The 14,752-nt window shown below is 41.4% G+C and overlaps 1 protein-coding gene across 1 annotated transcript; it reads right to left on the reverse strand.

Annotated features, from left to right (window-relative positions):
- Positions 1-8,295: 8,295 nt before the first annotated feature.
- LOC132630679 (uncharacterized) lies at positions 8,296-13,533 on the reverse strand. Its single transcript, XM_060346237.1, has 6 exons — positions 13,366-13,533; positions 13,026-13,215; positions 10,221-10,392; positions 10,005-10,126; positions 9,315-9,783; positions 8,296-8,941 (listed from the first exon to the last, which is right to left on the reverse strand). Exons 1-6 carry the CDS (start codon positions 13,531-13,533, stop codon positions 8,296-8,298), a joined length of 1,767 nt encoding a protein of 588 aa, XP_060202220.1.
- Between the last annotated feature and the right edge of the window lie 1,219 nt (positions 13,534-14,752).

Consider the following 14,752-nt stretch of genomic DNA (forward strand, 5'->3'; position numbering starts at 1 on the left):
AAATGGGAGGCAATTAATATGGATTTTATTATAGGCTTGCCTCGTTCTCAGTGTAATTGTGATTCTATATAGGTGATTGTGGATAGGCTTGCTAAAACAGCCTATTTTCTACCTGTCAGGACTACTTAGCCGAGGATTATGCGAAACTTTATATTAAGGAGATAGTCCGACTTCATGGTGTTCCGGTATCTATCATCTCCGACAGGGGTGCGCAGTTTACAGCTAATTTCTGGAGGTCCTTTCAGAAGGTTTAGGGACTCAAATGAGTCTTAGCACAGCATTTCATCCCCCTACAGAAAGGCAAGTTGAACGTACTATTCAGACTATTGAAGATATGTCAAGTGCATGTGTGCTAGATTTCAGAGGTAGCTGGAAGGATCATTTGCCGCTTATTGAGTTTGCGTCTAATAATAATTATCATTCCAGTATTCAGATGGCCCCGTATGAGGCTTTATATGGGCGAAAGTGTAGGTCACCAATCGGATGGTTTAAAGTAGGGAAATCTAAGTTAATAGGGTCATATTTGATTCAAAAAGCAGTGGAGAAGGTTAAGCTTAGTTAGGATCGATTATTGGCAGCTCAGAGTCGTCAAAGTCTTATGTAGATAATCGCCGATGAGACTTAGAATTCTAGATTGATTACTGGGTATTCCTCAAGGTGTCACATATGAAAGGCGTCATGAGTTTTGTCAAGAAGGGTAATCTTAGCCCTCAATACATTGGGCCTTACAGAATTGTGCATAGAGTGGGCCAAGTGGCCTATGAGTTGGACCTTCCCCCAGAGCTAGAATCAATACATGTATTCTTTCACGTATCCATGCTTCGTAAGTGTATTGGAGACCTTTCCAAAATCGTACATGTTGATGATGTTCAGGTTACTAAGCAACTATCATATGAAGAGGTTCCCATTGCCATTCTAGACAGACAGGTTCGAAATTGAGGAATAAAGATATAGCTTTAGTCAAAGACCTTTGGAGGAACAAAAATGTCAAGGAAATGACTTGGAAAGCTGAGGAAGATATGAGATCTAGGTATCCGCATTTGTTTCCACTCCCAGAGGAGGTCAGACGGAGACACCATTACCTTCAGGTGTGTAATGTTTCATTTCTTATAATTATTGGTCATGTGAGGCCATTATTGCTACTGTTTGCCGTGGCCCTGTGAAGCGTTGGATATTTTGAGTCGTTGTGGTAGGTTGATGGTGGTACAGTTACAGAGGAACTCTGCCGAAATTTCTATCGGATTCCTGAGACTTTAACATTCGAGGAAGAATGTTTCTAAAGGGGGAAGGATATTACACTTCCTATTTTCGTACGTGAAGTCCTTTCAGGAGTTGGTTGCCATAGATTCGGAAGCGGAGTTATTTGCGAGGATATGTGAAATTAGATATGTTTATCTTAAGCATATGAGGATTTAAGTCCATGCTTAGCATGATTTAGGAGGATTAAAGGTTGAACGTATTGACGAGAGTATGTTTCGGGAAAAAGTTGGGTTTTACAGTTGGGTATACGGACCGTATAATTTTTACGGACCGTATATTTGACCGATCCCCATAATAAATTGATTTCAGTAAGGGTGAGCTACTGATTGGATTTTATGGTCCAATTATACGGGCCGTATAATTTTTACGGTCCGTAGAAGTTAACTATAAATTTAAGTCGGTGCCAGACATTTATTATGATATATTTCATACCCTCTCGCTTTTGTCTCCAAACACCTCTAGAAACTTCTCCAACACATGTGATCAACCTCAACTGAAATCAAAGATTAAAAAGGGTAAGAACCAAGAGATTCAAGTGTTAGACGTTCCTAAGGTTTGTACAGTTCAAGTATCCCTTTGGTGTTGAAGTTGGAGGTTTCGTCCTAGTGGAAGAATTTGATCCGAAGCTTGTTCTTTTGTGATTAAGGTAAGTTTTCCTCTCTATTATATTTTATTGAGGTTGCTTGATGGTTATCCAACTTGATTGAAGGAAGTAAGTGAAAAAGGAAGTTTAATTATGAATTCGATGATATTTTGAGTTGTAAATTAACTTGAGCTATAATTATTAGCATGTTTTGAGCATAATATTGTTATGGGGATAATAATGATGTTGCGGAAGTGTTGTATTCAAGTTTATAAAGGGTTGTGTTGAAGTTGTTGTTATGGATTGATTATGAAAAGAAGTTTTGGGATTGAATTGAGTATAATTTGAATTTAACCTCTTGGTTATTTATTGTTGATGTTTGGGTTTGTTTAGAAGATTGGTTGAAGTAAGTAATATCGGGAAAATGCTGCCAAAATTTTGTTAGCTTACCTACTAGTTTAGTTGACCTTATAAGCCTTTCAATGACTTAACCATAGTATGAATCATCTTGAATGTAGATTTGCAAACCAGGGAGGATAGGCATTGAGTGGTAAGGAGACGACAAGGTATGTAAGGCTATCCCTTGCTTCCTTTTTGGCATGATCCTCGTGAACCAAAAGTACTCGTAAAGTTAATCCACAATGATTCTACTCTTCGAGTTAGAAATGAACTGTTTGATTCATGCTCCATATTGTTATCTTCAAAAAGTCTTGTGTAGATTCAGTTTGGTCTTTAAAGTTATTTGTACTCCTATCGTGTTTATGCATTATATTACCTGAGGCCCCTCAGGCGCTATATGCACGTATATTATGTATTGTATATGTATATATGGGGTGTGGGGGAAGGCGACGGCGTTATATACGCACTACCACCTGATCAGCTGGTCATATGATAATACAATAATGATGATACGATGATGATGATAATGATGATGCCAGCCGATATGATATGATGGGATGCCCACAGAGGCTTAACAGGCATTATATATGCATATATATATAAGTATGACCTCATACATGCATGCATGCACAGTATTTATGCATATCATCAGCCCTTAGAGGCAGTTCAGATGCATAGTAATTATATACGTGATTTACTCTCTCAGGGACAGTTCAGATATACAGGTTGCATTCACTTACATTATAGTTCCTTATGTCTCTCTCTATGTTGCTCTCATGCCTTAAATACTCAGTATTTTATCCGTACTGACGTCCTTTTATTTGTGGACGCTGCGTTCATGCCCGCAGGTATACAGGGGGAGGGTACATATTCTTAGGCTGCCACTTCAGTGTGGGTACAGGAGCACTCCACTTGTTTAGGAGTCGTAGTTCAGCGTGGTGTGATTCTTTTGGGTTTATATGGGCATGGCGGTGTCCTGTCCTATCCGTATTATGTTATGTACTCCATGTAGAGGCTCGTAGGCAGATGTACGCAGCTGGATGTCTTATGACCTCCTCGGTCTATATTTTTGCTATATCCTTTGACAGCCATGTCGGCTTGTATATATGGGCACAACTTTTCAATAATGAATATGCATCATCAAATTAGTTACTTATGCTAACTCATAACCCAGAACAATTTCCTTCAACAATATCACAAGATATGAAGCGATGAGATAATCAATTCAATCAAGAAAGTATCAATTAGATAATAGCTGTCATAGCCCACATAAACAGCAATCATACCAACCTAAGTGGATTTATCACCACAACCACACCCAGAGGCTCAACATGGTTTCCCTGTCATACTAACTACCTAATAATATACACCGTTACCCATTCAAGGGCTTATCGCAATCACTAAGATCGGACTCCTAACACGCCCAATACACCTTCATAATTTATAGACTAAATACACACTCCAATAAAAGTCAAAAGGAGTAAACTGTAACCTACCTCGAAAGCCAAGCGAGAGCCACGAACACTCAAAACTGAGCCTTCCCCTTCCGGAGCACCTCCGAACAGCAAACTATAACAAAATATGAATTCTACATTAACACACGATTCCAAGGATACCCAAATTGCCATAAATAGGATTCGGGTTAAAAAAGGCAATCCAAAACCCGTCCCAACCCCGAAGGCCAAAACAATAATTTTTCATGAGTTCGAGTTCAACAAGATCAAAATAACACTCTATGGGGTCACACGAATCCAACAATGCCCATATTGCTATACTTTAGTGTCACGACCCAAAATCCCAAGTCGTGAAGGCACTAGTCCCACCATACTAGTAAGCCAACACAACCATAATTAAGACAATATCTAAGTATGGAAATAAAGCATGCAAGTCATTTAATAAGTCTTAATAAATGTCAAATAAATACTAAGTAGTTATTATAATTAAACCCAAAAAATCAGATGTCACCATAATATAAGGACCAACTAAGAGTAATAAGAGTCTAATACATCATAAGCTGTCTGGTAAAAAAAAAGACAGTGAAATAAAGATAAAGAGAAATCTGGAGTCATCTAAAAGCCATGGAGCTTATGCCGAAGCTCACGAACAACTCTAATGGGGGACCTAGTAGTCACGGCCTCCACTAGTACTAGGGATCGAGTCTGCACACAAATAAAAAGTGCAGCAAGTGTAGCGTGAGTACAACAAACAGCGGGTACTTAACATGCATCGTCGACCGACCCTTTCCGGAACGGAGACGAGGGTTGGTGTAAGACGCCATTACCACTCTTGTCCACCGTTAGTCTTAATATAAGATAATTATAATAACAGCTAAACCTACGTAACAGGTAAATTTCAAGATAAGGCCAAACAAATGCCAATAATCATAACAACAATCTAGAAAATGTATGAATGATATGCAAATGCAATGCAAGGCCTTTGTTTCCACTTCCCAATATACACATGTTCGAATATTAATGAATCCTTACCCATGGGGGGCTCATGAGGCCCATATGTCACCGCTCTGATAGTTTCCTCGGATCAGGGCCTCAATCATATCATATCTCAATAACCTGTCTCATAGCCAACTGGGCTCAAGTGCCACTGTAATGTACCAACATTATCACTCGTTCGGAACAAGATCTCCTCGAACTCACAATCATATCCTCAAATTGTATCCATATACATGAAAGCATGAATATGGCATGCATCAAGTCAAGAACAAGTGTAAAAGCATGAATTCTATCATTATGTTCTCAATATCATAAAGGCTTCACCTTTTTACTTTCTTTTTAATTTCAACGAGGATATATGTATGAGTGATATGCACACGAACAGACAAGACAGGCAAATAATAATGATAAGAGACATAATGTACCGGCATCAAACCCCAATCAGAGATCCAAAGGATCGTACTATTCTATCAGCTAGTGCCAGACATGGCATTCAGCCCAACTATACAATTGAAGTTGCACAAATACCCAAACATGATAACCGATATTCGATACTAGTGCTCGTCACCTCATAAGTATCAGAAGCCTCTTAATTGGCCCAATTACCCCTTATTAGTTTCATTTCAACCAACACAAACATTCAAGAAAGAGTTCAAGGTCTCAACATGCCTGGTAAGCCGAATATCGAGTCACGACGCCCCTTGCCACTCCGAGAAGTCTCCAAACGAATAAAGTCTAGTCAAATATGGAATATACGTTAGAACACGAGTCTAACAATATCCATATTGCTACATAGTCCAAAACCCCAAAAATAAGCCCTAAAATTAAGATTCTGAACCCAAAAGGGCAAAATAGTAAATTGAGCCTAAAATCACGATCCTTATACTTCATATAACTCATATACAAAAATTCATCCATAAATAATTACGAATTCATGCTCAATTGATCAAATCCTAATTCTCAATTTGGGTTCCCAAAACCCTTCCATAAATCTCTTAATTTCAACATTCTAAGCATGGATTAAGGATCTAACTCATTGAAATAATCATAAAAACAAGTTACGATACTTACCCAATGATTCCTCATAGAATTGCTTTCAATTCTCCTCCAATAATTCTCTCAGACTTAGGGGTTTTAGAATGGGATTCTAAAGGAAGAACACACTAAAGACCACATTTTGTTCAGCGATATGCGCACCTGCACACTTAAGCTCGCACCGGCGAATCGGACCGGTGGACACACCTTCGCTGTAGCGAATCCCACTAAATATCTCATTCCCGGCGAATCGGACCGGCGGAACACTTTCACCGCAGCCGACTAAGACCAGATCCACAGGGTCTCGTCTTGAGATCCTCCACTCGCTGGAGTATATCCGCAGGGGAGAGACCCTCTCACACCTGCACATACACTAAAAACCTGACAATCTGGTTTTTGACACTTAACACCCGAAATCCTGAGGCTCTCCAGGAACCTCCCCGAGAAGAACCAAATATGCAGACACCTGTTAAAACGCGCTACGAACGCACTCGTGCTCTCAGAATTCTCAAAAGAGGTTTCGTCGATCAAGTCAACCCCGAACGGGCAAAAATCAACTTTCCAACCATAAGACCAAAATGCCACCAAGACCCTCGGCAACTAAACCAAACACTCAAACAGCCTATATTCAACGTTTCGAAGCTAATGGAACCGATGAAAATCCCAAAAGACGAAATTACCCCCAAAGATGCCTAAAGTCAACCTAACACTTAAAGGTTACTTAACTTAGAAAATTCCCAAAACAAACAAACGGGCGATTTCACAAGGGCAAATTAGACTGAAACACGAAAATAACCAAAATGACCTAACGGGTCGTTATATCATCCACTACTAAAACACATGTTCATCCACCAACATCAAAGATAAGAAAAGGGAAAAGAGGTACCTGGGGCATCAAAAAGTTATGGCTACCTCGCCCTCATATCCAACTCGGTCTCCAAAGAAGCCTTCTCCACTGGACGAACTCTCCACTGAACCTTTACTGAAGCAATTTCTTTGGATCTCAACTTGCGAATCTGACGGTCCAAGATAGCAATCGACTCCTTCGATAGGACAAATTCTGATCAAGCATCACTGAATCCCATCTACTCACATGAGAACCATCCGAAACATACTTCTTGAGCATAGAAATATGGAATACCGGATGAAAACTCAACAAACCAGGAGGTAGTGCTAACTCATACACAATATCTCAAACTCTATGAATAATCTCAAAAGGACCAATGTAACGAGGACTCAACTTTCCTTTCTTTCCAAACCTCATCATACCCTTCATGGGTGAAACCTTAAGCAAGTCCCCATAACCCACCATAAATACTAAATCACGAACTCTCAGGTCCGTGTAACTCTTTTGCCGACTCTAAGCACTAAGAATCCTCGCCTGAATAATCTTCACTTTGTCCAACGAATCTTTAAGCAAGTCCGTACCCCAGGGCCTCACCTCAAAAGAATAAAACTATCCAATTGGAGATCGACATCTCCTACCATACAAGGCCTCAAACCGAGCCATCCCAATACTCGAATGATAACTGTTATTATAAGCAAAATCAGCCAAAGGCAAGAATTGGTCCCAATAACCACCAAAATCAATCACGCATGCTCTCAACATATCCCCCAAAACCTAGATAGTATGCTCGGACTGACCATCAGTCTAGGGATGAAATGTTGTGCTTAACTCAACCTAAGTGCCCAACTCCTTTTGCAAATACTTACTGAAGTAAGAGGTGAATTGAGTCCCTCTATCAGAAATAATGGAAACGGGCACTCTATGAAAATGAAGAATCTCACGAATGTAGATCTTAGCTAGCTTCTCAGAAGTATAAGTCATCTAAACAGGAATGAAATGAGTTGACTTAGTCAAATGATCCACAATCACCCAAATAGAGTCAAACTTACCCAAAGTCTGTGGCAACCCAACCACAAAGTCCATGTCAATCCTTTCCCATTTCCACTCAGGAATGGGCATCCTCTGAGAAATCCCACCAGGCTTTTGGTGTTCATACTTCACTTGTTGACAATTCAAACACTTAGACACAAACATCACAATATCACGCTTCATACTACACCACCAATAATATTTCTTCAAATCTCGATACATCTTCATAGCACTAGGGTGAATAGAATACCTCGAGCTGTGGGCCTCCTTCATAATCAAAGTAATCAAATCACCAGTCTGAGGCACACACACACGTCCTTTAATCCTCAAAATCCCTTCTTTATCAAGCTTCGCCTCACAAGCCTTCCCCTTCAACACTTTATCACGAATTTTGCACAATTTTGGATCATCAAACTGTTAAGCTCAAATCTGCTCCAAAAAAAAAAAGGAACGCGCCTCCACACAAGCAAGAACCCTTCCAGGTTCAGAAATATCAAGCCTAACCAAGGAATTTGCCAAACTCTGAATCACTCTAGCTAAAGGCCTCTCCCTAACCTGGAGACAAGCAAGACTACCCATACTCACTGATTTCCGACTCAAGGCATCCGCGATAACATTGGCCTTGTCCAGATAGTAAAGGATAGACATATCATAATCCTTGAGTAACTCTAACCATCTTTGTTGCCTCATGTTCAGATCCTTTTGGTTGAACATATGTTAAAGATCCTTATGTGATCAGTGAAACCCTCGCAATGCACACCATAGAGATAGTGCCTCAAGATCATCAAAGCAAACACCACCGCCGCTAACTCCAAGTCATGAACGGGGTGGTTCTTCTCGTACACCTTCAATTGCCTGGAAGCATAGGCTATGACCTTCCCTTTCTGCATATGAATAGAACCAAGACCCAACCTCGAAGCATCATAATACATGGTAAAACCCTCTCCCTCCACAGCAAGAGTAAAAACGGGAGCTGGAATCAACAAGGCTTTGAGCTTTAGGCAGCTCGCCTCACACTCATCTGACCACTGAAAAGGAACAGCCTGGGTCAATCTGGTAAGGGGAGATGCTATAGCAGAAAATTCCTCAATGAAACATCGATAGTAACTAGCCAAACCAATGAATCTCCGAACCTCTGAAACTGTAGTGGGCCTGCCCCAATCATGAATAGCCTCAATCTTCTGTGGGTTAACCATGATATCATCCTTGGACACCACGTGCCCCAAAAATGCCACAGAACTAAGCCAGAAATCACACTTGGAGTACTTACCATAAAGCCTTTTCTCCCTTAAAGTCTCAAGAACAATCCTCAAATGCCTCTCGTGCTCCGCCTTACTCCTAGAGTAGATCAAAATATCAACGATGAATACAATCACAAAAGAGTCCAAACACGGTCAAAAGACATCATTCATCAACTACATAAACGCTGCAGGGGCATTAGTCAACCCAAATGGCATAACCAAAAACTCATAATGACCATAATGAGTACGAAATGCTATCTTGGGAATATCCTCTGTCCGGATCTTATGCTGATGATATCCGGATCTCAAGTTAATCTTCGAAAAGACTAACGCTCCCTGAAGCTGGTCAAATAGGTCATCAATCCTGGGAATAGGATACTTGTTCTTGATGGTGACCTTGTTCAACTGCCTATAATCGATGTACATCCTCATAGATCCATTATTTTTCTTCATAAACAATACTGATGCACCCCCACGAGGACACACTAGGATGAATAAATCCTTTACTCAACAAATCTTGCAACTGTTCTTTCAATTCCTTCAACTCTGCAGAAGCTATCTGACAAAGGGGAATAGAAATGGGCCTGGTGCTCGGCTCAACCTCAATATGGAAATCAATAGCCTGGTCCGGATCAATACCAAGAAGATCAGTAGGGAACACCTCAGGCAACTCTCTCATAACCGGTACCGACTCAAGCGGAGGATTCTTGGCACTGGTATCACGAATATAAGTAAGATAAACTAGACACCCTTTCTCAACTATCCGATGCGCCTTAAGAAATGATACTATCCACTTAAGCGCGTGAGTAACCGTACTCGTCCACTCTAACCTAGGAGTCCTAGGCATGGCTAAAGTAACCGTCTTGGCATGACAATCCAAGATAGCATGGTACAGGGATAACCAACTCATCCCTAGAATCACATCAAAATCGGTCATACCTAGAATCATCAAATCAACCCAAGTCTCATAAACTATGCTAGTGACTACACAAGTACACCTGATCCACCCCTACGGACTCTCCTGCAGGAGTAGAAACATAAACAGAAACATCAAGAGACTTCACATCTAGACCCGATGCAAAATAAGTAGACACATATGAATAAGTAGAACCCGGATCAAATAAGGACATAGCTGATCGGGTGACAAGCGAAAATAGTACTTGTAATCACAGCATCTGAGGCATCTGCCTGTGATCCACCCAATAATGCATAACACTGGGCTCCACCACTACTAGACTGTGAACCCCCACGACCACCTCCACGGCTGGTCTGGGTACCACCCCTACCTAAATGAGAACTCCCTCTACCACTCCAGGAACCACCTTTCGATGGCTGACTAGCTAGCCTCGGAGTAGAAACTATAGAACTGGGTGTACTCCACCCTGTCGAGCTCTAGGGCAATCTCTGGCATAATGCCAACCTGACCACACTCAAAACATCCACTACGGGCTGTTGGCTGAGGAGAAGAATCGGAATAACCACCACGACCACCTAGGCGAGAATATGAGGACTGAGAGCTCTGCCTCGGACTGTATCCACCACTAAGACCTGAAGTACCACCCGGAGAAGGCTGGATAGTAGCCTAGACTAGAAGACTGAACTGAGGACGATGGCCTCTACTATGGTGATCACGACCTCCAAAAAAGGAACCTCTAAAATGTCACGACCCGACTAGGGGTCGTGACGGGTACCCGGGGCTAACCATCGAGCACCACTCGTTCTGCTACTCATCATGCTCATTAAGCCTTCTTTTATCAAATTCACACTCAAATCATAAGAAAATCATTTTTCATTTGAGAACATAAATTCTTTCATAGACATAAGCCTTTCAGCTATCAAAATAATATACATATCTACGGTAGTAACCTCGTGAGACCATATAACCCACACTGCGTATCTACGAGCCTCTACTAGAGTACTAGACACAGGAACGGGACAGGACCCCGTCGTGCCCAAAATATATATATATATACACACACAAAAGAATAGTCACGACACATCCGGAACAATTGGAGTGCTCTCAAATCAGCTACTAGCTCTTATGAGTCTGGATCAAGATCACCTCCCTGTCTACCTGTGGGCATAAACACAGTGTCCAAAGAAAACGGACGTCAGTACGAACATTGTACTGAGTATGAGAGGCATAAACAACAACAATACGTTAATGAGATAAATGAAGCATCAATAAGGAGCAACTGTATATGACTGTCTCTTATAAAAGAAATAACACATGCTGGCTTACTCATAATCATCATCATATCATGTATGCATAAATGTACAAGTTTCCCGACCATATAGGTACGGTGTGATAATTATTAGCCTGGGTCCGGGGTATCATCTCATGCCGCCCACTAGTGGTGTCTGCCCATGTCACCTAGACATGGTGTATACATATAGCTGCCCGCCTTAGCGGTGTCTGCCCGGCCATATAGGCACGGTGTGATAGCATCATGTACATATCATAGACTTCTCACATTCTCATCATATTAGTATCATAATGCATGACTAGAAACTTAAGATAATTATACTCTATCGAGGTGACATAAGGTCGTGAACCCCCGATTCCATTATGGAGCATCTATGAGTATTCTGCCTCACCTTGAAGGAAATAGTGTATAAGGTAAGTGTATACAACAAACGACATCATTAACTTTATAGAAACATCATATCATAAACTCTAGAATCTTTAGACTCAAGGTCATCATCATCATTATTAGGCTCATAACGTATCTCTTATCTCATATAGCTATTCATGAACATAACTCATAGCTTTCCGGAATGTAGGAGAATCATGAAGAGGGAGGAAAAGTCATACTATAGGATTCATGCCATAGAAAGAAAGGACTAGCCTCACATACCTTTTACGTTTAACTAATCTATCGCTTGCTCGTTCTCCTTCAATGCCCACGTTTCTACCTTCAAGAGAAGCCGCATGAACATTAGCTAATCGATTACTTAAACGTACTTACGAACGCTAAAGAAAATTGGGCAGCATTTCCTTTGTTTATACAACTTTTCCCATATTCTATATCAACTCCCAAACATTCATAACAATACTCACAATATAATAGACAACAATCATCATTCATCTACATTATCCGCATTTCACAATTCCCCTTCAATTTCTCCATAATTGTGGTTATAGCTCACTATCGTGTTTTCTCATATATAATACTTATTCCATGTTCTAAATGTCATTCATAACATATTTACAATCACAACATACCAATATTCATAATTCAATCCAAACCTTTCACCCAACAATGTCACTATTCACACATTCATGACCCATTTTCTATGTCTTTCTACAATCCATGTGTTTTTAACTTTCAACACCTTAAACAATCAAGAATGATCATAAAACTCACCTTATATGATGGATGAACAACACTTGAGTGAATCTTCTCTTTTTGTTCCAAAACTCTAACTGACTTCCCTTGATTTTTCTTGGTGTAGATGAACTTTTATTAGGTTTCATATGCTTGATTTTGTGGGTTTGATGTAATTGATCATGGTTTTCCCTTAATTTCTTGTGGATGAATAATAGAGAGTGTTCTAGATGTTTCTTGAGGAGAGGAGAGTGGAAATGAAATGAAATAATGAGAGAGAGGGGTCCTTATATTAATTCTTGAAATCTGTCCCGACCAACATATATGGACCAACATACGGTCCGTACATTTTATACGGGCCGTATGTTTGGTCCAGTGAGTGATGCCCCTCTTGGACAATTATACGGCCTAACATACGGCCAGTATGTTAGGCCGTATAATGCCCAGCTGTTCCGATTTCGTTCTCGTCGACTCGTTTGATCTCCAATCCTTATGGAACCTTCTTAACACTTGTTTAACACCTCAATACCAATCTAAGGGACGTTATCACTCGTCTCTGAAACATCTTTAAGCCATCATTAACTCGTCGCTCATAATTCTTACCCGACACGTAACATATCCTTTACTTTCTTTGACAACCTTCTTCCCTTACATCTAATGTCTTTGAATCTCGATTAGTATCTTCAAATGCTATCTCTTACTTATCAAAACATCGTATATGTCGTGCTCTTCGCTAGCCCATTCACTATACGTTAACGGGAAATTTTCCAAGGTGTAACATAAAACCTCCCGAAAAATGAGGCCTCTTCCAAGACCTATCCCTAAACTCATGGTGCCTAAGGGTCTCTATACCCTGCGGAGCATCAACAACACCCTGAAAGTCTTTTCCTAAAGAGGAAGCAAACATAGCAGCAACCTTAAGATGATACGATAAACCTAGAATAAACTTGCGGATCCTCTCCGCCTCATCAGGTAGAATAGTGAAAGCATGATAGGACAAGGCAAGAAACTCCATCTCGTACTTAGTAACACTCATAGAGCCCTGCTCAATATGATCAAACCTCTCACGCAAGCTGAAAGGGACCCACTTCTCTAAGAAACCTCTCAAAAACTCCTCCTAAGTGAGCGGAGGCGATCTAACGGGCCTAGTCTCCCAGAATGCCCTCCACCACTGCTTGGCGGGGCCAATGACCTGCATCGCCACAAACCCCACACCATTGGAATCCACTAGTCCAAGGGTGTCCAATTGCTCGTGGCAGCTAACCAAGAACTCATAAGCATCACCATCTGGATGTCCATCATAAGTCTGCAGCTTCATCTTGTCAAACTTATCCCATCTCTTCTGCTCATCAACAGTCATAGTAGGCTAAACCGCTGGTCGTGCAATAATGCCCAGAAGAGCTATACCCGGAGTAACAGCACTGGAACCTGGAGCTCGAATAGCCCGAGGAGCCACAGCAGCAGCTGGCCGCACTCCTCGATTCTTGAAACCTGCGGCTACCTGCTCGGGAGTCTGTGCTCCTACTCGAGTCTGGGATGCCTCAGAAAAAGTCGGGATCATGCCTGCCTGAGTCATCCAATCAAAGTAACTCAAAATGCGAGCCATAGCTTCCTGAGGAAACTCTGCAGCGGCAGGAACTGGGGGAGCCTGACCCGGTACCTCCACGGGTACCTCACCCTCGACCTAGTAACCGCTCTTTGGCTCGGGAGACGCCTCACGGGCAGGATCGTAAGCAGCTGCGGGCGCTCTAGCAACATGGGCTCCAGCCTGGCCTTGACCTCTATCTCCTCCCCTACCTCCCCTAGCAGTTCGGGGAGCAGGTATGGGTGCTGGTGTAGGACCCTAACCACCTACAGCGGCTGACCGTGTCCTCACCATCTTTGAGAGAATGAAACAAAAAAATCGTAGAACATATTAGAAGCAAGTACGCACGATAAGCAATCAAAGATGTGAATTTTCCTAAATGTCTCGTAGCCTCCCGAGGATAGGTACGGAACTCTTCGTACCCACCCGTGAGACTCTAATAGACATTGTACTTGTATTGGTGAGATCGATTAACCTAGGGATCTAATACCAATTAGTCACCACCCAAAATCCCAAGTCATGATGGCACTAGTCCCACCATACTAGTAAGCCAACATAGCCATAATTAAGACGAAATCTAAGTGCAGAAATAAAGCATACAAGTCATTTCATAAGTCTTAATAAATGTCAAATAAATACTAAGTAGTTATTACAATTAAACCCCCAAAATCAGATGTCACCATAATACAAGGACCAACTAAGAGTAATAAGAGCCTAATACATCATAAGCTATCTGAAAATAACAAAGACAATGAAATAAGGATAAGGAGAAATTCGGAGCCATCCAGAAGCCGTGGAGCTCACCCTGAATCTCACGAACAGCTCTAACGGGGAACCTGGTAGTTGCGGCCTCCACTTGTGCTAGGGATCGAGTCTGCACACAAAGAAAGTTGCAGCAAGTGTTGCATGAGTACAATAAATAGCGGGTACTCAGCATGCATCATTGATAGACCCTTTTTGAAAAAGAGACGTGGGTTGGCCTAAGATGTCATTA

The sequence above is a fragment of the Lycium barbarum genome, chromosome 3 (genome assembly GCF_019175385.1).
Source record: "Lycium barbarum isolate Lr01 chromosome 3, ASM1917538v2, whole genome shotgun sequence".
NCBI lineage: Eukaryota > Viridiplantae > Streptophyta > Magnoliopsida > Solanales > Solanaceae > Lycium > Lycium barbarum.